Source organism: Aulonocara sp. 'chitande type north' Nkhata Bay, linkage group LG12, assembly GCF_057382095.1.
Source record: "Aulonocara sp. 'chitande type north' Nkhata Bay isolate Kocher_YH1m ecotype deep benthic linkage group LG12, A_spYH_male_GT1.1, whole genome shotgun sequence".
Taxonomy (NCBI): domain Eukaryota; kingdom Metazoa; phylum Chordata; class Actinopteri; order Cichliformes; family Cichlidae; genus Aulonocara; species Aulonocara sp. 'chitande type north' Nkhata Bay.
Genome location: NC_141355.1, coordinates 26,619,556 through 26,646,792, shown reverse-complemented (window position 1 = coordinate 26,646,792; position 27,237 = coordinate 26,619,556). Strand labels below are relative to the sequence as shown.

The 27,237-nt window shown below is 39.3% G+C and overlaps 1 protein-coding gene across 1 annotated transcript in view; it reads right to left on the bottom strand.

Moving 5' to 3' along the window:
* ipo11 (importin 11) overlaps positions 1–27,237 on the bottom strand; it is a 138,380-nt gene that overhangs the window by 30,390 nt on the left and 80,753 nt on the right. Inside the window, exons 21-28 of the mRNA XM_086314682.1 lie at positions 25,535–25,650; positions 24,428–24,504; positions 6,751–6,830; positions 6,544–6,624; positions 5,796–5,891; positions 5,294–5,407; positions 4,711–4,832; positions 561–656 (exon numbers count right to left, since the gene is read on the bottom strand). Coding sequence (XP_086170808.1) covers positions 561–656; positions 4,711–4,832; positions 5,294–5,407; positions 5,796–5,891; positions 6,544–6,624; positions 6,751–6,830; positions 24,428–24,504; positions 25,535–25,650 — 782 coding nt within the window. The remainder of the gene's footprint in view (positions 1–560; positions 657–4,710; positions 4,833–5,293; positions 5,408–5,795; positions 5,892–6,543; positions 6,625–6,750; positions 6,831–24,427; positions 24,505–25,534; positions 25,651–27,237) is intronic.

Below are 27,237 nucleotides of genomic sequence, written 5' to 3'. Positions count from 1 at the left end.
GTTCATTTCACACCATTAGATCTTAGTATGGTGCTGAGCATCTTTCACAGCAGTGAATAGGTGTCTATGTTTGGTGAACATCTGCTAAGAAACTGCTGAGAAAGAGACCAAAAATATTGAAATATGTAGAGGAGGTTCAAAGTGTAAGGAGCGCTGTACTCAGTAACTTTTCCCACAGTGAGAAAGTGATGGTAACTCAGACACGGGCATTACTGTGAGGCTTTATCAAGGTGCAAATACAACCAAGTCAATCTCTCATTTGCTTTCCTTGTTTTCCCTGTAGTGAGCCGCTGCCCCCATGAAATTAATTTTTATCTCAAAATATTTCTTCTGAGGTTTGCATTTGATAAATTCCAACTTCAGCATCGCATCTGCATTTGTAGTGCTTCAAGCACTTTTGGGCGTCTTCATTCATTATGCATGAGTTTTGTCAAAATTACAAACTCCATTCATTTGTGGAAAAAAATGATGGGAAGGTTTGGACTGTATAATTTCCACGTTTATAAGCACAGTTTTTTTCTGCTCTTCATTTGTCAGGGGAAAAAAATATGAATACTTACTCTTTGAAAGTGCCCGTTTCAGGATCTTCTGTCATTACATCATGTAATGCCTCAACACAAATGTTGACGATGCCACAGAACTTGTCCTGAATCACGCTGATAACAGAGAACAAAGCTTCATTACTCATGCTGATCTCACCATCGCTTTTGACATCATCAGTACATTTTCACTGGAAAAAAAAAATGGGACAGTGTTATTTTGCTTTTACTTTATTAGTTACACAACAAAGCCTTATCATGTTGTCCACACAGTTCTCCAGAGGAAACAATTTTTTCACATTATATGCATTTCATATGGGCAAAATTCATAGTAATTCTATCTTACAATAAAAACTAGCCCAGTTGCTACTTCTAGATAAGACTATCTATCAACTATCCTATCTGATTATTGGTTCACAGTTATCACTTATATCACTATGTCTGTATTTCTACATTAAAAAAGATATATTGCATCATAACAGCCATTTGAAGAGCCTCTAGTTGAACTACTCCGTTCCTAAAACTAGCAATTAAACTCCAGAGTTTAAAACCCCTTTACATATAAAGCATTTAGAGACCAATCACACAACTACTACATGACTCCAACAGAAAATTTTATATCTCATGAGTTCACACTTGCTTGTAGTTCCTTAGTTTCCAAAATAACAATTCACTACCATGTACCCAAGACACTGTAAGATTAGGCCTAAACTCTCAAGTCTCATATAATTTAGCATGGTTTGCTGAAACAGCCTCTTCCTGACTCACTTCACTCTTAATGCACTCATAAGCCATTATCGATTTAACACTCATTAACTGTGTCTTCTCTTTCAGTTTGTGTTTTTTTCACTCTGTTGTCATTTGTTGCCTGCCATTCTGCAGATATATCTGGCTGCAGAGGTGTATTTTCCCAGTCCTCACTTACCAGCCCGGCCAACCTGTCAACAGCCTGTCGTATTGTTTCTCCTATTTCTACACTTTTCACTTTAAAATCACCCCAGTCGGTTGTAACAAATGAGAGTCCTCCCAGAGCCTGGTTCTCTTGGAGCTTTACTTCTGTTAAAAGGGAATGATTACTCCCGACTTTTAGAAAGTCTTTACTTAAAGTGTATCGTCTTGTTTATCTCTGTAATACTGTTAGGTCTTGACCCTTCTATCTAAAGTGCCCTGAGATAAGTGACTGGCACTTTGGGCTATATAAATATAACTGACATCAACAACCTTTAAAAATAATATAGTTTATGAAACCCAACCACACAAGCTTGGAGACTTGCCACAGTCACTGGTGAACTATTTGAGTGAGTCTCAGTGGTTAGTGGTAGTGGAAAGAATATACTTGGGGGGTTTTTCTCCCCTACATCAACAAGAATGAGAAAACAGGGAAGGAAGTGTTAGTGTGAGTGAGTATAGGCACTGATACATCAACTGTTCCTTCTTCTGTCAGTTCATATTCTCAGCCAGGTAGACCCAAGGCAATGCTACATAAAGTTCACTAAGCATTAGGACAAGCCATAACCTGGAAAATCAGAATGAAAGAAGTAAGTATACACAGATGTGTCCCTTATTTTGTAAGTGTGGCAATTTTACACATACACATGGTACCAAATCAGACTAAATATTGATATCAGTGCTAAATAATCTGAAATGTGCTCAATTACCTAGTCACCATAATATTAATTAGGAAATAAAGATTACTGGCCTGATGGTTTAGGCAACTCTCGCACACACACAAAATCATATCTAGCAGTGGCTCTACAGTTGATCCTTTTGGTAAAATATACCTACCAATATCCTGGGAGGGTAAAATAAAATCACTAAACATATGTGCCCCTGGTTATGAATAACAGTCTTAAATTGGTGGCCATGGCAACAACTGGAAATAGGCTTTGCCTCTAAGATCATTTTAACATGTCTGTCAATTCTAATTCTATCAACCAAAAACAACTCCCAAGTGAAAAACTAATAGCTGATTAGTGGTGCTGCTCAGTGCCTGTCATTTAAATCACCCTTAAGTGAAAAACTTCACAGTGATTACATGATGGCTTGCATGCCAAAACAAACTATTTACAAACTAGTTCGCAGAGATCTTTGAGAAGTAGTCACTACTCTGTCACAGTAAATCCCATTCACTTTTCTTTCCCCTAGTGATTTCTTTCTTGTAAATCATATATAACATATTACATATATAACACCAGCCACGTTATTAGGTATCCTTTGCTAGTGCTGGGTTCAACACCTTTTGCCTTCTCAGAGCTGCTTAAATTCTTTGTAGCATAGATTAACTAAGGTGCTATAAACATTCCTCAGAGATTTTGGGCCATAGAGAGATGACAGCATCAGAGAGTCGCTACAGACTTGTTGGCTGACTATCCATGATGCAAATGTCCTGTTTCACCGCTTCCCATTGAGATCTTTGAGTTTCCCAAGAAAACATCCCCCAAACCATTATATTACCGCTAGCATCTTCAACTGTTGATCCATGGCAGGCCAGAACCAGGTTTTTAAAATTCTGACCGTCCCATCTGAATGTTACAGTAGAAATTAAGACTCATCAGACCAGGCAACTTTCCTCCGGTCTCAAAATTTGATGAACTGCAATCTGTATTCTCAGTTTCCCGTTCCAAACTGATAGGAGCAGTGTCTTTTGTGGTCTTCTGCTGCTCTTGCCTGTAATAAGTGGTTGCTTGAGTCATTGTTGCCTTCCTATCAACTCGAAGCAGTTTGGCCATTCTCTTCTGACCTCTTGCATCAACAAGGCATTTGTCACTTGATATTTTCTCTTATTCTCTGAAAAACCCACACATGGTTATGTGGGAAAATCCTAGTAGATCAGCAGTTTCTGAAACACTGGGACTAGCCTATCTGGCATAAAAAGTCACTTAAAGTTAGGGGAAAAGCTGCAAAATTGGCTAATTTTTTATTTTAATTTATTTTTTTTAAAGGAACTTCACCATAAATTCCATTTTGGAACCAATGAGTAAAGCTACAAAGCCTAAGTACCAAAAACTGTAGTACCCTGAATGGTATGGAGAGAAATTTGACTGCAAAATGCTGCAAAAGCATCCGATATGATCCACGAGTGTAAACCAAGATTTGTGAGCTAAACTTAATGAGTTGTGAGTAAATGATTAGCATTTATTCAGCTTTATGATGTACGTATTTGCAAAACAGTTTTACGTGTGGTCAGATTGCTTCATATTTGTGCTTGGATTGAACCGCATGCTTGTGAGTCCTCGTAAGTTACATACAAATCATTGAACACAACAGTAAATCTTAGTTTATGCTTGTGGATCTTATCGTACGCATTTGCAACATCTTTGAGGCAAATTTCTATCCAAAGAATGGCCTATTGAGGCCTGCTCCAAAAGCAAGTAAATCTCTACAGGCTTTCATATGAAAATGCTCAACGTTACATCTGGGGGGGGGGGAAATTAAGGTGACAGCTTAATAGAAAAAAACAAAAACAATTAAAAAAAAAAAGACGGCTTGCACATATAAACATGTATCATTACCATCATCCTTCTGTCAGTACGGCACAGAAAATGTTCAAGTTCAATGTAAGAGGGCTGGTACTCTGTGTCTGTAAGCACGTATCCACGTATTTATCTCTTCATTTATCATAGCGAGAGGTGTTGCCCAGAAAGTGTTTACGGTCGGGACAATAATCCACCAGAAGAAGAGAGACATAAACAAATGTGTTTCATGCTTTGGCTAAAGGATGATGAATTACAGATTTAAGTAACATCGCTTACTATAGCTTGTGACATTAAGTCTTAAAAAGAGATGGAAAGTCGTTTCATTTCTGACAATATATTCTCGCCCCCATATGCAAGTCTGAAAACCCAGCTGTCTGCATTGGCCTGTATAAGGTGTGTATATCAGTATCCGCATTTGTGGTGCTCGGCTGACATATAATTGGCACCCAGAGTGTTAAAGCAGGCGCCCGTTAAGCTGTTGTGCTGTTCTGCATTTTATGGCTGTAAGGAGAAATATATACAGGATAATTTCACCACCTATATCTGTAATGATGAACAAGAGTCTACTAAATAATTTTCCAAGAACATCATTACTTTCCCCCTGTTGTGCCCTAAAGTCAGCTATGCAGTTCAACCCACTTTTCATGAGCTTAAAGCAAAATCAACACAGAAAAGAATTCAAAAATGATTCTCACCTGTTGTCAGAAGGCAGGAGGGAAAGCAGAGCCAGCGACGACAGCTTCCTCCTCTCAGGCTGAGTGATGTTGTCCATTCGGTCAACCCACATCTCTATAACATTGCCCAACAACTGGTCCATCTGATGAGCGGAGAAAAGGAGGAAGAGAAATAAGGAGGACAGAAAAAAGGGTTATTAAAAAAAAAAGAAAAAAAAAAAAGAGCAGCAGCAATTTGTACGGAGACGCGTCTCAAGCTTCGCTATATTTCTGATTAAACTTCCTGTCTTGTCCTCTGTGGTGAGAAAAAACGAGCATGGTATGATGAGAGACAACTTAGAGAGGAACATCTTTGCATTTATTTAGATTAAGGCTGCAATCTCAGAACTAGGCACAATTAATTTCTTTGCTCAGAGTTTCACAGTAGAGGAGGACAACATTTTAGGGCTTGAAAATGTTACCATTTGCAATTCCTTGGCTCATTACTTTCAGCCTCGTTCACACTGATTCCCTTTTAACAGGCACTTTGCATTTATGTCTCCCACAGACATTCATCGAGTCTGTGCTGAGGAGAGAGAAATGAAGGGCAGACATCAAACCTCACCTCCTGGTTACACTCAGAAGCCATTTGACTTAGCAAAGACGAGAAAAAACTGAAGTTCTGGAGCAGGACACGACCCATGATGCCCAGGTAGGTGGACATCACCACGGGATATCTCTGTAGATCATAGACACGCAATCATGCATACAGATGATGAAAAATAACCACGCATAAATGGTTTTACATAAAACACGAGTCATTAAGCTTGATAAGAGGGAAAAGATGGACCCACTGACACAGCAGAATCCTGTGAATGTGTAACCTTTAACTGAGCTGACTTATCAGTAATTGTCACTATACAGTCTTTGAAGAATTCATTTCAAGTGACAGTAAAGGACAAATTAGAAGAAGGGCCGGGACTATTAACATTTAAGAAAGAACTGAAACCTTAAAAGACAAATTTAAGGTTAAATATGTGGTGAATAATGAAAAACATATTTTTACAGGTTCCTCCTTTTACACAGTTCCAGCGTAGATTCGAGCAAGATGCAAAGGTAAAACTCACCTCACCATCCACAATACCTCTGAAGACAGCTGGCAGCAGGGGCTGAAACATGTGGGCTCCCAGCATGGGGCTAACCTTTAAAGCTATCTCTACCACCTGCAGGGACACAGGGCGAGGAAGGATGAAGGGCGACCCTCAGAGGGTGGAGTAAGCAAAAGGAGCAGAGAGAAACTGACAGGAAAATCTCAGGAGGAAGCCAGAAAAGGAGCACAAAGGGTCAGCCACATAAAAATGTAAAGAAACTTCTGTCGTTATGGGAAAATCCCTCTTTTTATAGATGGTACAGTACGCGAAAGACGCAGCGTTTTTACATTTTGTATTACTTTCCCAAGAAAACTAAATGCTGCTTCTTGTATTCATAATCAAAGACGGTGATGCTGCAGGTAAGAGGGTCTAGAGTGAGCCGTTTGATATTCCTTATGTGCCATTTCTCAAATTCTTTTATTAGTAATGAGAAGTCATAGCTCCTCTTGCATTATAATGGGGTGTCAGTTAATAAGCAGCAGTGCTTGCGCAGTTTGTGTGAGTAAATGTTTATGTGTCTCCTTTTACTGGATATAATGGTGCTTTCAGCGCACCTGCTCTTCAGTGGCCACACAGGCACAACAACCTCTCACAGTGGCTGAACTCAAAAGCAATGAAAAATAAATCCAGACAATAAAAGAGAACGAGACACAATCAGCTGTGATTTTGGAAAAACAACATCTACGTGACTTGACTTTTTGTGAGAGGGGAGGAATGGGAGTACCTTGAGCACCTGCACCCGCCCTTCATTTGTGATGTCTTTCAGCAGGTCACAAAACGATCGACACAAGGATTCTGCGTAGTTCTGGGGAGGGAATAATCGGGGTAGATGGTTCAGTTCTGTAAAAACTTATGCAGATCAGCATGCCAACATGTATTATGACAATATAAGAGTTATGTGAAGTCCAAGTGTTCTTTTGTTGTGTCTCACCTGCAGAAACTCTGTAGCTGACAAATATATGTAGCCATTAACAATGTGGAAGCAGGTACGCAGGTTCTCAGAGCTCAGCTCTAAAACAGAAATGTAAATGTTGCACTTTACAAATTGGACAACAGGTAATTTTTGGAGCATTGCATAACAAACAGAGGGATCAAAGACACTGCGAGAATATGGTTTTTGTTTCTAAATAATCTGAGGTGATACTGCTGAGTGAGACTCTTAATTCAGTTCAGTTTTATTTATATAGCACCAAATAACAGATGCCTCAAGGTGTGACTGGCAAAGACCCTACAATAGCACAATATTTGCTGTGGTTTTCTCTATATTGTGGGGTCTTACAGTATAAAGCAATATAAAGCACTCTGAGGTGACCATTTTTGTGATTTGGTGCTAACAGAATTTTTGTGTATCTGTGTGCATGTTTAAGTAACTATGTTTCTCTGTAAAGTAACATCTGGCAATAGCAAAGAAGCAAAGCATTCAGCCATCTCAGGTATAATAGTAAAAAAAAATCATAATTATAAAAATTAAATTAAAAAACAACTTTATAATAATACAATTAATCTAATTTATTATTTTAGAATAATTTAAATTTCTATAAATAAATGTGCTGTAGCCCATGCCCCCACTTTAGACTCAAATCTGCTTGCTGCAAGTATCACTGGAACAACAAGTGGGATTGCTGCAGTCAGCTTTCAGCGAGCTACCCAATTCAAGCAGTGTATTAACAGTTCATTTTATTTTGACTTCTGTAGCTTTATTGTAGATTTTTGCTGATTAAAACAAAATGTAGCTGCTTCCATTCAACATTAAGTTCGCTTTTCTTAATGTTGAAGCTTGCTGAATAGGTGGTTTGAGTAAGGACTCCCGCTAGCTTTTTCCCAGTAAAGTTTGTAATGATGGTTACAGTAGCAGGCACTGCTGTTTTAAATACTACAAACACACTTTGTTTCACTACACCTGAGCTAACCAGTTTGGAAATGGCTCTGCATCTTTGCTGTTCACCCTCTTTTTAGACAGACACTGGTTCCATATCACTCACACACACCCCCTCATTAAATTTCTCTTACGGGTCTGTTTTAGTCGCAAACCCTTACAGTAAATGAAGGGTTGAAGCAAAAAAATCTGCTTCTTTGCGATAAAGTTATTTGAGTTACTTGATGAATCGTCTAAGGCGTAGTTTACAAGATGAGACAATAAACTCCTTAGTTATCAATAGCTTTTCTTTTCTGTTAAATTAAGTGCATTTAGTTTAATTTAAGACTGATGAAAACAATTTCAAGGATATCAAGTTATATAAGGTAAAGACAAACTGTTCAAACAGAAGTCTTGTACAAAAATAAAGACAATTAATTTATACTAGCAACTTCAAATCAAAATAATAAACCACCAGTGCTATCCCCTCTGCCTCCTAGTACTCACACCAATGTATCAATTTCAAAATCCTACGTCGCCTTGTTTTCAAGTTCTCGCATTCACAAATTTTGGTTTCCATGCTGCTCGCCCGGCAATTGACGACAATACCCCATCAGCCTTTTACGGTTATAAACTGTAACACAGTATTGTTACAGTTTTCCTGTGCAGTATTTCCTAGTACACATACTTAAATATAGCGTTGCTTAGGAGGCTGTGATTCCTTGTCCTTTTAAACAAAATCCTACCTTTCTTTTGACTACATCAAAACACCTAAACCTGATGTGTTTACTTGTCAAAGTTTGTCTGCAAGAAGATTATAGTAGAATCTGTGATAAACAATGATAGCGGGCCCACTATGAGCGTGCCTGTTTGTAAAGATGATATTTATGCTAATGCATGCAACATGTTTTCTCCAGCCAACTGTCAGACATAATAAAGTAATGACGATAATATATTCTGCCATCTGTTATCTTCTCAGATACATTATGTATTCCAGGAGCAATTTAGTCACTGCATCAGCCAAAAACAGTATAAGGCTATACTATGCCAAACACATGTAATGAGAATTGATAATGAGTAGACAATTATTGAATATAACACAAAGGAGACACAGGTTAGTGCAAATTATAAGGAAGGAGCAAACAGAGGAATGTCTAAATAGTCAAAATAACTATTTTAATATGTCATTCTGTGTAGAATTGGTACTGGAGGAGAGCATTAAGAGGAAAGAAATGCATTCGTTTGGTCAGCCCAAGTCATAAAAAAAAGAAAAGAAAAGTCAAGGCAACAGATTTCTTAATAGTGAATGAGCAAGGAGACGTCAGTTCATTGAACATTGCGAGCATGGCAGGTCCGCAGAGAATGGATAAATGGGTGTGAATGTCCAAGCTTACTTAGAGACTGGATTTACATATTTTGACATGTGACAGTTTTTATGCATATTCTTTTTTAAGTTAAAAATATATATTTTAGTAAATGTGCAGTAACTCTATAGTTACCTCTAACCCAGTAAAAAACAGATATTGTGTTGCTGGTTTCCCAGATACTTCACCAAATGACCGAAAATGCTGGAACTTTTCCTCTCCTTCAAATTCCATTATGCAGTTATTTAGTAAAGGACACAAAAGAGTTCATTTGATGGAAGCCATTATTTTCATAGCCTAAAAGCGAGCAAAATCAATATTTCAAAAATAAATGTATTCAAATAGATTTAACTTGGACAGAAATTCTTTTGTTGTGTCTAAATCATTTTATTCCCATCAAGGTAACCTGAAAGGAAAGGAAAACATGTGGGTGGCTAATCCATCTCTGTGCTGTCAGTGACACCAATGATTTTATTAAACATTACTGAATCAAATTCAAAAGAAAGCAATACCTCCGCTTTCACAATACCTGCTCCAGCTGCAAATTATAATTTGTGCCAACAAGACAATTACTGCATAGACGTTTCTGTACACAAACAAATATAGGGTAAATAGAATAGCCTGAGCACATGCCAAACTAAACATAACTCTTTAGCAAGTTTATTTTGTTGTGACTGCAAAAATAAAACTACTAAGTAAGCAACTATGTTCAAACAATTGATGCAATACATGAAACAAGACACAAAATTAAGGTTGGCTATAGTATGTACTTAAATATCTCATACATGTTTCTCCAAAATATGCCTCAACTCACACTGCGTAACTGAAAACAGTTACAAGTTGCCAAAAATAGGTTGATTTAAACTACTGGTGGGCTCTGGCTGGTGGCAGAGCTCTCACAGCAAACCTCCAGTGAGAACCGATCAGCATCTAATATAACTGCTTTGAGCTGAGATTCTACCAGCAGGTCTCTAAAGGCCAAGACTGGAACAAACATGGAAAGGGGCTTTTAAATCAAATCAAAATCACTTTTATTGTCACATCACATGTGCAGGCACACTGGCACAGCACATGCGAGTGAAATTCTTGTGTGCGAGCCCCACAAGCAACAGAGATGTGCAAACACAACAACACAAACGAGCAAAATACAAGAATGGCCAACCTGAAACTAATAAATATATGTACAATATATAATAGTGTATGCATTTCTGGATGTGTATACTAAATATTTTCCTACGTGTGTGTGTGTGTGTGTGTGTGTGTGTGTGTATACACATTTTTACAAATTAAATAGTAAAAATAATAATAATAATAATAATAGTAATAATAAAATATATAAAATATACAGAGTTGAATATGTGCAAAACAAGTGGCATTTATATACAGTGTGGAGTGAGCTTAGCGTGAATACCCCAGGCGCAGTTTAAAAGCTATTTCAGTTCATATGACAGGGAAACTAGTGGGGTGTACTAAAAATGTGGCAACAAGGTTAATCTGGTTTGATATGTAACCTTGAAATGAAGGGCTCTGAGAGGAAAAACAAGTTTTCAGAAGAGACGTGAATGTTACATTAAGCATTTGTCTGTTATTTTACAATCCACCAAACAGAGTAACTTTGAGGGGAAAACCAGGTTGTTTCACCACAAATCTTCCCCAAGAGGGTAAAAAACAGAGTTGTGCATTGTAGGCATTGATTGACAAGAAATGACTATTATTTGGCATTCTGTTTGATCAGAGTCGGGGCTTTTTATATTACTTTAGCTGGTTATTACTAGCATTTCATTCCTCTTCTTAAATGTGTACTTTCTGATAAGATAGTACCTCAAGTGTATACAATAGATCAGTTATGCTTACCTAAAATCTTAATTGAGTGAGCTACATGATACTGGAAGGACCAAAATACCCACACAGACAAATTTGAAATGCACACAACACAGGGCAGGAAATTTTTCAGGAAACTTAGAAAAATTATTTCATATATTTCTTAACAGTTTTTTTTTTTAATATTAACTGTTTTACTAAACTGTCTTTGAAGTGGGACTGTACAAGGTTCTACCAGTAGATATGACCTCCAAGCAGACAGGATCACCAAGCCGTGATCAGCAGCACGCATATTTTAGTTGCCAAAAAGAAATCATTATCATTTAAATAAACATATGCATGGGTCTGTCATCAGAACGTTTACAATATGAAAGAAGGACACAGACACCATGACATCGCTTATTCATTTTGTGCTCCAAATTTTGTTGCTGCCATTTTTTAAATTTATTTTTTTTGGAACCAGAAGTGATGAAGATGACTGAGTATTCTACCCTAACTAGATGGTTGATAAAGCTCAACAACCAAACTGTACAAGTGAAATGCAGATATACAGATATTTGCTAATCAATGCTAATTAGTAACAGACTCATTTCAGACATCAAAAAGTACAAACTTCTTGGGAGGTGTGTGCCAACAAGCAAACCTATATTAGTCAGTCCAGAGGTGTAATTATCTCACTATGCCGTGGAGGCAGCCGCAGCACCAATCCATCTGCCTATCTACGCTCCCTTCTCCCCTCACTCGTAAACAAGACCCCAAGATACTTAAACTCCTTCACTTGGGGCAGGAACTCGTCCCTGACCCAGAGTCAGGACTCCACCCTTTTCCAGCTGAGGACCATGGCCTCTGATTTGGAGGTGCTGATTGTCATTCACACTCAGCTGCGAAACACTCCATTGGGAGCTGGAGGCAGTCACCTGATGAAGCTAACAGAAGCACATCATCTGCAAAAAGCAGAGATAAAATTCTGAGACCACCCAAATGGAAGCCTTCTGCCACTTGGCTACACCTAGAAATTCTGTCCATCAAAATTATGGACAGAATCGGCGACAAAGGGCAGCCCTGGCAGAGTCCAACACCCACCAAAAACTAGTCCGCTTTATTGCTGGCTATAGGGACCAAGCTCTTGCAAAGGCTTTATAAGGACTGAATGGCCTATAGCAACGGATGCAACGAATCCCTTCACCAAGTCCACAAAAGACATGTAGACTGGTTGGGCAAATTCCCTTGCCCCCTCGAGGATCCTCGAGTGGGTAAAGATGGTCCAGTGTTCCACGACCAGGACGAAAACCACATTGTTCCTCCTGTATCAGAGGTACTACTGACGGATGGACTCCTTTCCACCACCCTGGCATAGACTTTCCCAGGGGGGCGGAGGAGTGTGATCCCCCTATACTTGAAGCACACCCTCCGAACCTTTTCTTGAAGATGGGACCCACCATCTCGGTCTGTCAATCTAGAGGTACCGGCCCTGATCTTCACACAACATTGTACAGGCACGAACCTCATCCAACCCAGGAGATCTGCCACTAAGGAGCTGTTAAACTGCTTCAGTGACCTCACTCCCGGAGATAGACAAGTCACCCCCCTCTACCCCAGACTCTTCTACGGAAGACATGTCAGTAGGATTAAGGAGATCCTCGAAGTACTCTTTTCACCACCTGACAATGTCCTCAGTTGAAGTCAGCAGCGCTCCATCTGCACTATACACAGTGCAGGTAGAGCAATGCTTTCCTCTCCTGAGTCGCCTGATGGTTTGCCAGAATGTCTTTGAGGCAGTCCAGGGAAAATAAAATCAATTGATGAAAAACTATTTCTTCTAAACAGTCTAGTTCTAATATAAACAAAGAGTAGACTGTTCTTTTTTCTATGCCTGTGAAAATACTGTCACCCCCATTATCAAACTTCAGTGACACCATATGAGTACACTCAAAAATACTTAATCTTACCTGCAAGCACAGTTACACATGCTGCATTGTCTTTAATGCCAAAGGCAAAATAAGAGGTAGATAAATGCTTGTGACATCTCTCCAGTCCCTGTCCCTCCATAATGAAACCACCACAAGCACTCCTGCCATGTCAAGCTGATAAGATGTGTACATATTCTGGTAATACCCTTTGAAGAAGAGTTTTGTGTAGCTATCAACATAAGAGGAAAACACACAAATTAATATTAAAAGAAAAAATAAACAAAGAATGTCATTCTTATTCTGGGCAGCCCAGAGTACCAAGGCCTGGACTTGATAAGACTTTCATCATTCACATCCCTCACGATTGCAAATGAACTCAGGCCACCCCCAGTGCCCATGTATGAATACAAACAGCCTGACAAAAATAACACTGCATCTTTCTGGTTATTGGAAGTAAATTCACTTCCATCTCCACACAGCATCCCCAGACAATTTCGGTGTGACACAAATACGGCAGGAACAAAAGGATGGAGGATTTAGTGTGTCAGCTTCAACATATCGGCTTCTTTTTACATCAACACAACAGCCCGATAAATGCTATTCTCTACCTTTGTTGTTCTCTCCTGGGTTCTATGTTGTGACTGGTCCTACAGTGAGATATGAAAAGTGCAATCCTGAAAGCACAATTATGATGGTCTGGAAATAAACACTCAGGTTCCAAATGAACAACAAAAAAATGTCTGCAGTTGATAGTAACCAGTGGTAACCCTCAGCCTTCTAGCAGGTAGACCTATGGTATGAATTTGAAAATCCTAGGTGATTTCCTTCTGGACTTATCCTGTTCCAAAGATTTTCAGAAAAGTTGACCTCTGAGTAGGGATGGGTATTGATAAGATTTTCACGATTCAGATTCTATTTTCGATTCTGTTTAACGATTCGATTCTTTATCGACTCTCTTATCGATTTTTTTTTTAAAAAGGAGAACACTAAGTTCAATTAGCTTAGAACTTTGTTTTATATCTTCTCTTTGAAGAAGATAGAAATTTAGGAGTAACATGGCCTTACAAACCCAACAGTGAGATCTTAAGAGATCCAGCCTACGGCTCTTCAATGGGGTGTCACAGGGTCCCCAGGAAAAAAAAAAAATGTAAATGTAAAATAATAAAATAAATATTCTTCTGTAGCAATAACAAAGTATAACATAAATTATTCAGTAGCAATTACACAAGAATATCCAGTCCCTGCCTACAATTAAACACATTCAGTTACCGATAATCGGGGGCATCTGCTGTGGCAAATGGGTGCAAGCCTTTACCACAAACTTAGTCACTGCTGGGTGACATTCGTCTATCCTGACCTGAAAGGAGACACTAACGGTAGACTGCAGCAAGAACTGCCAGCATCTGAGCCAGCCAGACTCTGTTTGTCTCTCTCATCATGGTCACCTAAATGCAGCGCACAGTAATGGCAGGTTTTGTAATAAGGCAGATCGTGCTAACATAATATGCACTGTTAGTTGATTATTTACCTGCCGCATTAACGGGAGAAGACGTGCAAACGTTACCGCCGCTGCTGAGATTCACGAGTCCGGAGCGGAATTAAAAACACGACATTCATTTAAGGTCATCGTGTGTTTTGTGAGCAAATGCTTTTGCGTATTCGTAGTGTTTCCTCCCTTAAATGAAATATCTACTTTTCAAGTATTGCAAGTTGCCCTGTTGTCATCCGTTCTCGTAAAATATAATCAAACTTTTGAGCGTTTGAGCCGCTAAGGCGCTGTGTTTCCTGCCAGGTAAATGACGCTCCGCAAAGTGGTGACGTCATTCGGGGCGACTGGAATCGATAAGGGAATCGTTTGCAAAAATGGCAAACAATTCCAAGGAATTGAAACATACCCATCCCTACCTCTGAGTCATGGTCAAGGTCAGTGAGATCAGAACTAGTCTGGGACATAGGAGATACACCTATACTATTAGTTTCAAACTCCTACGTTACTTCGTTCTCGAGTTATCACATTCACAAACTTAGGTGTCCATGATGAAGGCCGCCTGTTCGATACGATGACGCCACTATCCCATCAGCCTTTTACAGCTAAGGGGTAAAAAATACTCTTTCAAATGTTTTTGAAGAGGACAATGCACTTCCTCAGGTTTCCAGCAAAGCGCTCACCAAAAGTGCAGAACACACAGCTGGGCACAAGGAAACTTTTTTTATTAATTAGTAAGATTTGGATGCAATTGAATTATAGAGAAATTATTTTAATATTTTCTCCTTCCATGCATAGAAATGCCCATGGACAAAATATTAGAAAAGCCTAAGGAATACAAATTAGTCTAAATCAGAATAGGCTGTTTTGCCAAACACTATAAAAGCAATTAAATTTTAACAAAGATGTGGGAAGGGAGGACACAATCACCCCCTCCACGCACACACCGTCATAATCAAATAGTCACAAAAACAGATGCTAAAGCACTGATTAAGCTTTAGTGAGTACATCCTTCATAGCCCTGGGCATATGCTGCAAAATCCGCTTCAGTTATCAACATTAGCTGGGAAATGAGACTCACATCTGACTGCGATAACAGTCCCTGAAGTACCACTAATGGTTCCTGGGTACTTCTAAAACGTGGTCATATTCCACAATTCCACTATTCCACAATTTTCAGTTTATAATCTGTGATTAGGGTGAAAATGTTTGCAAAGTAAGGAAAGTGAACAGATAGCAAAAAAGCTGTGCCAAAATCTGCAATGAAGCACAACAAGAACAGATAATGTTTGTTGGGCTTATTCTAGTCAGCCAGCTACAAAAAGTTGGAGATCAGTAAAGCCCTAGGCTCGGGGGGTTTAACAGCCTTCAAATGCATAAAACTTCACAGAAAAGTGACAAGTCATGATATGTCTGTTATTTCAAAGTGTTAATAAATACTAGACCTTGTTAATGCTCCGAAATATTCCAAGGTGAACGTATGAGAAGCGCTCTCCAAGCTCTATAGCCAGCAAAAAAAAAGTCTCAAACATCTCACACTGGTTAATGCATGAGGAACTCCAGGTTAAACATGGATAGTATATCTGAAGTTATTAGACTGTAAGAAGAGCCCTTGTGGAGTATGACATCAAAATGGAAGAAAAGATGATAAGATGTTACCGTTTCCTCTATTAATGCATCAAATAAGGCGAAATATTTCCAACGTATGTGATAGCTATAATCAAAGCCATTACTTACAGTTAGGAAACCTGTAATAAAGAGCTTGTCGTCTAATGGGGTTGTTCAGATTGATCCAGGAAACATATTAACAGGGCAGTTAACTGTGAGTCTACATTATGAGAAATGTTAGCAATTCCCTCAGAGTACTTTCATAAGCCCTTAGCAGGATTGCTTTATTCGTCTGTGGATGTGCCTGGCCAATATTTTTGCACAACAGCTATGATGACACTGGATAATTGTGCCCCCCCCCCCCCCCAAAAAAAACCCCCCAACAAAAAACAAAAACAAACAAACAAAACCCACAGACAATGATATATCTATAGAATATGTTGAAAAAAAAAATGATAGCAGTGAAATTCACTTTCATCTTTGTTTACTGTGTCCATCTATCTGTTCTTTTCCGCTTATCCGATTCAGGCTGGTTGGGGGGCGGGGTTGGAAACTACTCGAGCTACTGTACAGAGAGGGGTAGGGTTCACCATGGATATGCTGCCCGACAGTCACAAGGCTAACACAGAGAAACAGACAACAGTTCACACTCACATTCATGGATGATCTGATATCCTCGTGTCGGTGTTGTTCCCACATCATAATAAATGTTGTTCCAGGTTCAACATTGCAAGTGACCAATCACATTGTTGTGACATCATACTTTTGCAAGCCAAGCCATTCATTCATTTATGACATTCCAGTGTTGCAAGGACAATATGTATAATGCTTACCGTTTATTAAAGAATAGTATCCTGAAATGAAAAGAATTCAAATTGCTGGATCGGCGGACAGAGGCGGTTTCTTGCACGTTAATTAGATTCTTTTTTTAAGGTGTTTTTTTCCAAAGTCGCAAAAGTATGATGTCACAACAATGTGATTGGTCACTTGCAATGTTGAACCTGGAACAAAATGTATTATGATGATGTGGGAACAACACCGACACGAGGATATCGGATCGTGCCACATTCATACGTAATTTAGAACCAATAATTAACCTAACACCACTTAGTGCACATCTTTGGACTGTGGAATGAAGTGGGGGTACACAGAGAGAACCCACGCAGACATGGAGATAATGAAACTCCACAAATAAAGGCCCCAGCCAGATGGTGGATTCAAACCCAGGACCTTGCTGTGGACAACAGTGCAAACCAACATACTTGAGAAAAATTAATTACCATATTAATATAATCAAAATATGAGTGTAGTCGATAACAATAACTGTATATTGGTATCCAAACAGAATAACTACACTAATAGTTAGTGCCTAACAGCCAAGAAAGGAACTTTTAAGCCATTACCAGCTAGGTTTTAACAGAGACCTAGCTGGGTCTTTAATATAACATGTCTTTTTCATTTTAAGGCCAAATTAACTTTTTTTCATCACAATTTTCAGAATGATAGAAGGCAAATGTGGGGAACTGGTTGGTGCCATTACCCCTTTTTATGCTTACTGCTGGCCATCACCTTGTACAAACACAAAATGCCCACAACGGTGAGCTAACACTTATCAAGTGCAAACAGATCTTTCATCTGTCAGCGTCTCTGACTTGACTGTGTGCAGCAGTATGTTATTACTTCAGCAAGGTCATGAAGCAGTTCTGTTTCAATTTATCAACCAGGAGGCAGGCTAATATTATACTGACACTACTAGTTTGATTACCAGTCACTCATCTGGCAATGTTTTAAATATATGCTGGTAGTAGTATCCTAAAGCTGAGTATTTGCAGATTTTTTGCTTTATATAACTCAGACCTTCCCAAAATGTGTGTGTGTGGGGGGGTGGGGGGGGGACAAAACGCTTGGACACTGCTAGCACAGGGCGTCCACAAAAACACAAGGCAAGACATGAAGCATCGCTGAATATGTTTCCAAACCAACTTCATTCTAAGCCAAAGACTAGAAAATATGGTGAAGCATATCTGCCCTTTGGGCTCCCCTGCAGAATTGGTTTTCCCTTCGTTGGGAGCACGCACTGGGCTCTTCAAATCACGGACAAACAGTATCCCACATTCTTGATTTTTAGTTCACAAACACTTGTGATGACTAACTACTGGTGACATTTTGGAGATGTTAGCTCTTTATACAGTAAAGTTACAGTGGGATATAAATAATATCAGGCTGATGCTGCCACAATTTGTTCCCCCGGTTCAAACCACAGACAAACAGTATCCCACAGTTGTTTATGTTTTTAAACCCATTTTGCACAGAGAGGCATTTTTTGAAAAATGTATTGATAGCAATGTTGAATATTATTACACAGGAAAAAAACAACTACAGTAAAATAATCACACCGTGATGCCTCTGCCTTTGTAAATAGAGGGACAGTAACTGTGTTTGTATATGTCTGTGAAGGTTCTCAGTCATCCAGGTCATCGTAGTCAAAGGAGCTTGCAAAGAAAAGCGTCTGGACTTCTTTAAGTTACTTGAAGAAGCTTCTCGGATGAGAGGTGAAACGTCTTCAAGTAACTTAAAGAAGTCCAGACGCTTTTCTTTGCAAGCTCCTTTGACTACGATGACCTGGATGACTGAGAACCTTCACAGACATATTGCCTTAAATTTTGGGAGGAACACCCTTCAACTGGTGCGGGAGTATGAAAGGGAAATAATCCAGTTTTGAGATCCCTTCCCAGACGCCTTAACGCCCACTCACATCCTGGGTCATCTGATCCCAGGAATTCCCATGATAAGGCAGGGCCAGGTTTCACAATGAACTCACCCGAAACTCTGGCTGATTGGGACCCACACCCAGTTTCACACCTTGGCTCAGGCGATTAGAGGATCATCAGGGGGTCCTTTTGTCCCTCTGTGGGGGGTTACTCCCACTAGGTTTATATCTGGGACTCTCCACCATTTGACCTTAGAACTGAAGAAGCTTCTCGGATGAGAGGTGAAACGTCTTCAAGTAACTTAAAGAAGTCCAGACGCTTTTCTTTGCAAGCTCCTTTGACTGTGTGTGTATATGCAAGCGTGTAAAGCCTGCAGTTATCAGCATTTTGTCTCTATCTGCCATTCTGCAATTCATCTCATGTAAACAATAATGTGGCGCACAGCATGACATGAAAAAAGGCACATACCTTTGACGTTGTGTGACGAACTCTGTATTCCTCGTCCACACGTAAACGCAAAAAAGGAGTTTTCAAAAATCTCCATTTTCGGTGATTCGAAATGCCGTTTACATGTGGACGAAACAGCTGCGTTTTCAAAAATACCCGTGCAGGTGTGGACTAATAGTAGACATTAGTAGTTTATTTTCCTACTACCTGTAATTTATTGCAGATTACTTGTATTTGCTTAATTGTTTACTAAATGTTTGAGGTGTGAAATAAACCGCAATGGAGCAAAATATGGGTGTGTGTGGTTGGAGGATGTGTTTGTGTGTTTGTGCGTGTGTGGGGTGGGGGTGGGGGGGGGGGGGGGCGCGAACATTCTTCTTGTAAAACAAAGGGGGGCCTAGCAAAAACAAAGTTTGGGAACCACTGATCTAACTGTACATTCATCATCTTAGAATTCAATGCAACCATCTATTTTCTTTACTGCTTATCCAATTTAGGTTTGCAAGGGAGCTGGAGCCTATCCAGGCTGTCACAAACAGGGACACAGGGTACACCAAGTCTATCACAGGGCTAACACAGAGAGACAGAAATATTCATGCTCACACTAAGACCTACGGCCAGTTTAGAATCACTAAATACATGCATGTTTTTGGACTGTGGGATAAAATCGGAGCACCTAGAGACAACCTACACAGGAACGATTGATGGCAAAAAGCAAACACTGCAACGCCTCATCGTATAATTTTGGATGACCATTTGGACCAAAATAAAGCTATTTGAAGACACAGGCTAAAATAACAAAAAGATTATGAAAATTAGCATATATGGCTACAAGAGCTACACATGACTTCCATATATCTCTTGTTATGAGAAAATAAGCAATCACTGGTTTTTAAAGATCTCTACATTTTGTGATTTTCTGTTTTATATCTATTTTTAATCCATCCATTCGCTACCGCTTTTCCTTTTCAGCGTCGCGGGGGGCGCTGGAGCCTATCCCAGCTGTCGTAGGGCGAGAGGCGGGGTACACCCTGGACAGGTCGCCAGTCTGTCACAGGGCTAACACACAAGGACAGACAACCATTCATACTCACATTCACACCTAGTGACAATTTGGATTTTCCAATTAACCTATCCCCACAAGCTGCATGTCTTTGGACGGTGGGAGGAAGCCGGAGTACCTGGAAGGAACCCACGCAAACACGGGGAGAACATGCAAACTCCACACAGAAAGACCCCGGCCTGATGGTGGAATTGAACTCAGGACCTTCTTGCTGTGCGGCTATTTTTAATTTTATTTTTATTTTTAATTAATACAACACTAATGTGTTTGTTTCCGACCAAAACTACGAACCTTTCGACCAAAACTTTGAACTGCTGAGTTTCTCAACACTGAAGGGACAAAGTAAAGTACATTAAAATGGCTACTTATCTCTATTTCTTGCTGACATTAGTCAGTGTAACGCCAGTAAGAGAGAAGAGAGAAACTTCTGTGCTTGTGCTCCATCATCACAAGTCAGAGCACCACACACAGTTGAAACGTGTCCTAGTTCAGAGTGTGGTGGCAGTGATACAGAGCGTAGTGCTAGTCTAACAATTTAGCCAAAGCAAGGCTCTTGACATTCTAATTAGGGAATTTTCTCCTCCAGTTCAGCAATGATGGAGCAGGGCTCTTTATCAGGCAGGCCAGGCCACATACCTGGCAAGCTCCAACATCCTAGTGAGCCAGACTATCTCAATGGCCCACATCCCTCCATTGCTCTCCATGGGCAAAATAAATGAACCACCAGATGTTCTAGTGAAAACTAGCCAAAGATGATGACTAGCTGAAGACTGATGAAAGAGATAGATTACAAAACACAGGCAACTTTAGTTCTTGTATAAGATTTGTCATTGGTATGTGGAAATAAATGCATGTTTTAAAGGAAAAATGTTTCTCTATTTAACTTCTTGTTCTTCCCAGCGTTAAATCACAGCTTTTCAAAGTGTTTCCTGATTTGTTCAAACCTGTGATCATACCTCTGAGCTATCATCTTTGAACATAGCAGCTTTGAAATTTCTATCTGACACTTGCACTCACAAGCACATTGAATGCAATTAATGAGCTTTAAACATGCAAACATAACCTTGGGAGAAACTGATTTTCACAAGAACATAAGACAGAGACAGCAACAAGCTGTAGAGAAAGTACTTAGGGCTGACAAGTGGCAGTAATTTTAAAGTCTTATCATCTGGGTTATTCGACTCATTAACGTAGCAGCAAGCATAGCCTAAAATAGCGGCACACATGCACAAATGCTACAATAGTGAAAACATCTACTGATGGCAAAGTACTTAAAACCAGCGCGCTTGTTAAGAGTTTTTGAAAATTTGATAACAGCTAAGATAACAGGGGCCTGACTAACTGAGGCCCACTGATCACTCTTGACTTTAAAGACAGCAACAGAGAGAAGACAAGTTCAGATTGCTTAATCGTGACATGACTGAAAGACTAAAAACTGGATCCTTTATCTCATAGCAGATGCAAGAAGAAAGAAGTTGTCAATGAGATGTGGCTGAAAGCTTAATAAGAGCTATTAAACAGCCCTTGTGTTAAGAATTATCAGTCCTAATATGACAAAACGGTAAAACAGCTAATATGTGCAAAATCAATACCTAATCTACATCTATTTTAGATACAGAAGCAGTTTAACATGAAAAGATGATTGATTAGAAACTTACCAACACCTTTTGATATTAGACATACGTATAGAAAACTCCAAAGATTTAGCCCAGATCTTTTTTATGAATATACAAACATGACTTGTATTTAAAAAGCAAAAAAAAAAAGCAAAAAAAACCCCCAAAAAAACACAATGCATTTGCCCCTCATTTATTTATTTATTTTAATACTAATGGACTCCAGTTTCCTTGTACCTGCAGAAATGTGAAAGCTTTTTTTCCTTTTCCTTGCATTAATATGTGTCTGGCATGGCCAGAGTAAAGTGGCACTCATCATCACTGAACCAAATATTGACAGAAAGGCGAGCAAGGTCTCCGAAGTAAACACAGAAAATGGGAATAATTATAAGCATATTTGGGTCACAAAATGAGTCACATTATATTGACCAAGATGGATGTTGGCAAAGCAGGATCTATTCTTAATCTATTAAGATCTATTCTTAAGGGAGAGAGATTGTTTCTCTATTGCAGCCTCTGATGAGAAAGAATTATTATTTGTTTTCAGCGTTTTAACAGATGAGGCTGCTGTTGGATCACTGGGAGGATGGACAGATGATATAATATGGCATTTCTTCTTGCAAAATCACTTTAATAACCAATTTGTTATCTAAATAGACTATTAATTTCCTAATTTGAAACTAATTGCTGTAGCCCACATTTGAGCCCTTATGAGTTAAACTGCATATTAGGGAGATAAATGGTGCTGAATGGAATTGTGAAAGTAAACCTTTCATCTAATGTGGAATACCATTGTTAGGGCTGCGCTTCGCAGGCCGCGCTGGTTTAGAGACTTATTCCCGTGAACAAAGCAAGACAGAGCTCAATCCATTTTAACTTGCGAGGGGAGCTGATTGGACCAGGATCTTGGAGCTGCAAGCTCCTCACCTGATGTGTCTATGAGCATGTGATGTGATCAGTGATATGTGTATGTGTGTCTGTGTAGGAAACAGAAGTCAGCCTTCATCCTAAAGATCGAATCATCTTGCTAAAGATCTAATAATTTTGCACAATGACAATCATATTCATCCACAATTCTCTAACAACCATCACAGCATTTTCTCATATACCTTTATGACTGAGCTAATTTTTCTCCTGGAATTTGTGTTTCCACTTCCATCTGTCAATCTCCATTTCTACACAACCTTATCTGTCCGTGTGTATCTGTCTCTCATTTCCCACCATTAAACCTTCAATTTTTTGCTGTTCTTTAATCTGACACCCTCTTATCGATATTACAGTCTGTCTTCCCTCCTTCGATACACCCATTAAGCCCACTTAAACCAGTAATATGGCAGCTGATCAGCACGCGCTGATTATATGACAGATCTTCGTCAATCAAGTGGAAGCAATCAGGGCTGACGTCTTTCAATCACACAGTCAAGACTTCTACAAGTGCATAAATGTTATTTGCATTATTAGTTCATCTTCTGTGCTGAAAAATGTTCAGGAAAATGTTCCTGAATGATTGGACTCATTGTGATCACCCACAAACTTTAATCTGAATTTAAAACAGTTTTTCTATCACTAGGATTTGGTATGCTTTTTCACTTCTCTTTTTTGGTTTCTTGGCAACAGTAGTTGTTTTGTCACCTTCCTGCCACCTCTCTGTAATTTTCTGTGATTGGTCTAAAATTTAACATAACTAGCAGTGATGCCTTGAAAAAAAAAAAAAAAAAAAGCATCCCTTTTCCTGCCGTTTTCATCTCCTTGGTTTCCTGTTTCTGTTCAGCACTAGATAAGGCCGTCTCTTATCTTTCATCCATGTCCACGCTCCTCCAATGCACAAACTTTCTTTTATGTGACTTTCTCTTTATGAATTTTCCAGCAATCACTTTTAAATAATTCCTTTTCATTCACCACCTCCATGCCAACTTTTATCAAGCTTTCCCCTTTCCTCATCCTCTCTAATTCCCTCATCCTCTAATACATCAATCCATAACTGTCAACCCGAGTCCTTTGCTCTTGTCTCATGATTCCCCAGCCACACTGTAAGTGATCAAATGCTCCAACAATGCCAATCAAGCTACACTAGTGGTCATATCACTCGTTATGTGCAGAAGCACTAAATCAATACTATTCCTCATCGCACGCAAGGCCACACACATACACCACTACAGAGTAGAACATGTGAGGTGTGTCCCAGTGCTGTGGGCCCGTGATAAATCATCCAGCCAGTTCTATTCAGTCTGCCACCCCTCGCAGCTGCCTACAGACCAAGAGTAGTGACTCTGATGCCTTGAGGCAACTGCAAAGCCGCAACTCTGATCTTTACAAGCTACAATAGCCTGAGGTAATCAAACTATGAAAATTAAGTCCACGGTCATGGATTGCATCAACCTTCCCCATTCTCTGTGATTCTCAACTATTTGATCTGACAACACTGGCTTGTTTTGGGGGGGGTTGTGCAGCAATTTTACATCACTGTTATGACCATTTCTGGAGTGAAATGTTTTTTGTCTCTCTCTTCATAACAACACATATACAAATAAATATAACCATTATACAGGAAACCCACTCTAAAATGCATTATAGTCACATTATTCTTCATATTATTGTGACAGCTTCCTTTCTAAACAATACTGTGATCTGCATATAAAATGCCATTAAGTTATTTTGGGGAGTTTGTGTGTGGTCATAAACCAGGCCAGGCAAACCAGCAAACAAAGAAACATCATGTGAGCTCACCTAGCAAAGCTGACATGTTCTGGAAAATTCTGAGCAGCTCTGGAGTGATGGCTGGACTGTTCTCCAAAGTCACCAACCTGCATGATGACATGATGAGAGGCAAACAAGGGCAAAGTAATGAGATGAGAGAGAAAGAGAAAAAAAACAAGAAGTAACAAAAGAGATGTTCATTAGATTAGAGATGGCAAAAGAACATGGGATGAGAAACAGCAACACGACAAATATTACAGGAAGAGAAAGAAGGTCACGGGGATTTAAAACGGAGGAAAAACGAGGAATTATGAAGGTTGTGTACAAAGAAAAAGACAAAATATCATAAAAGCAACATCGAATGGCTAAATTTTGGCTATAAATGAAGTCCACTAAGAAAATGGAAGTTGTAGTCTATATAAAAAGAACTAATATTAGGGATCTAAAAAGAAAATGTTTGAATACACAGTTCATTCACATTTGTAGCTTACTAAATGTGTTATTGACACATCAGGATATTATAAGCACAACATAACCTTAGAAGCAAACAATAACAACAAAACAACCCAATTTCGACTGTAAACCAAGCAAACAAATATATAGGGCACCACTGTTTATCAAGTAGACTAAAAGATAGGAAAATAGATATAAGACTGAGGGTTTCTACTGCAAGACAGACACGGCATGCTGAATGCTGAACAGTGAAGCTCTCCAGCGCGGCAGACAGGAAAAGAGAGATTAAGTAGGACGTTAAAAAGCAAATGGATGATAAAAGAGCAATATAGGGTAACCCTGACACATTCTCTTCTGCTGAACTGAACCTTTTGGAGGTAATGCATTTTCAAAAGTGAACATAGTGTATTGTAGCAGGCACCTTCATTAAAATGGTACATTCCCAAATATTAAGATAAAGTTAAGATTGTGGTTGAGCTGCATGAATTAACAACACCTGCATTTAACTCAAGAATAGATGCCTTTGAAAAAGAAAACAGAGTCAGTAAATGAGGCTGATGTTTAACATGAGAAAAGGACTCCGGTGAAATAGAGTGACAAAGACAGCTATATCCAAAGTATCTAGTGTCCTGATGGGAGTGTGTACAAGTCATAAATGTTAGTGTACTGCATATGTCTCTATACCAAAGCTCCAGCCCATCCTCCAGCAAATACACATGTGGCGGCTGCGAAACATCAGTGCTCAACTGGATGACAGGAAGAAGAAAAGGGTACAGGTTCTTGCTTTCTGCCCCGAGGCCCTGTGAGAACACAAAGATACAGGAAGTCAGTTTGTGTGCTTCAGTTTAATGGGTTTTCCTTGCAGATAACTTTAGCAGAACGGTGTGGAATAGAGACACATCGGCTTATCCAAAACCTGACACACCCTTCCCCAGCAACTAGTGAAAGACCATACCTCAGTGAATCAGGTTAACAGGGAGGAAGCTCTTTGTAAGCACAGAATGTTTCTTTGGCTGCAAAATACTTGCCTTAGGGTGCAAGAGTTGTTTATGGATTTATTTTTTAAAATCCTCACTTTATATCCCTTTAAAACACTATGGACCTATTAAGTTCGATTTCTGGGAAAAAAGCATGTCCTGGAACTAAGTCAGAGGTCGTTTCTTGGTCGTTTAGATTTTAATGACGTTTAAGATGACACAAGAGTAAGAAATGACGCAACTTCCCCTTGGGAGATTTTTTTCTTGGCAAAGTGTACTTCACAAGCCCTTTGTTACTAATGCACTGGACATCTGTATGTGGCCATACTGTAACACAGAAAAGGGGAATGAGCAACCGAGTAGTGTGTCATTTTGACCTCAATAGTATCGCACTGCTTTTAACTAATAGGGGGCATAAAACAGTGCTACTGGAAGCAAAGATGAAGACTTTAAAACCAAACTCATATTTCAAGGTACATTACCGCAGCTATAATGCTGGATTTGACTGTAAGAAAGGATACAGCTCAACACACATTCAGCTCTACATGATTGTTAGTGTTGTTATTGTTTCTGGAGGAAAATCTGGTCATCTAGTAAAGATTCTGCATCCCTTTTTCCAGATGTGTTTGGGTCAAATGCAACAGCAACATATCCAGAGTATGACCAACCATTTGATTAATGTTTCAACCAGGCTATAGACTATATCAATTTGGCAACACATAGTATAATTGAAATAGCTAAACTGAATGCTTCACTCAACATATCACAGAGAAACAGAGTTTGCATTTTCAAATTATTAAAAAATAAAAAATAAAAAAATAAAAAAGCAGATTCCCTGTACACTTTCCTGGCCAAAAAAGTCACACATGTCAATATTTAGTTGAACCATCTAAAGCTGGCATCGTTTCAATAAGCAAACCCCTGCAGTCTTTATCTTTCAAACTTGGGCCGTCTACCAGAGGCCTGGGAGCTTCAGGGTCCTGCGAATTATCTTTGTCTTTTCTAAGCTGTGTTCTTCTGGACGAATCTCAGATGTGGCTCTTGGGATCTGCTGGAGCCATTTGTCCAGTTTGGGGATCACTGCCCTGAGTGCTCCGATTATCGCAGGACCACTATTACATTCTCCTTCCACATCTTCTCTAGCTCCTCTCTCAGCCCTTGGTAAATCACAAGGTTCTCATCTTCTTTCTTCCTGATGTTGGCTAGCACTTGGGAGTGATACATCTATCACTATAGCCTTCTCCCTCTGCTGTCAGTTTAAATATTTAATCGCAATTAATTGCGTGATTCCCTACAGTTAGCTCGAGACTAATCATAAATTAATCACAGATTTCTTTATCTTTTCTAAATGCACCTTAACAATAGTTTTTTCACGTTTCAATATCAGCACGGAGGTGGACAAACAGACCT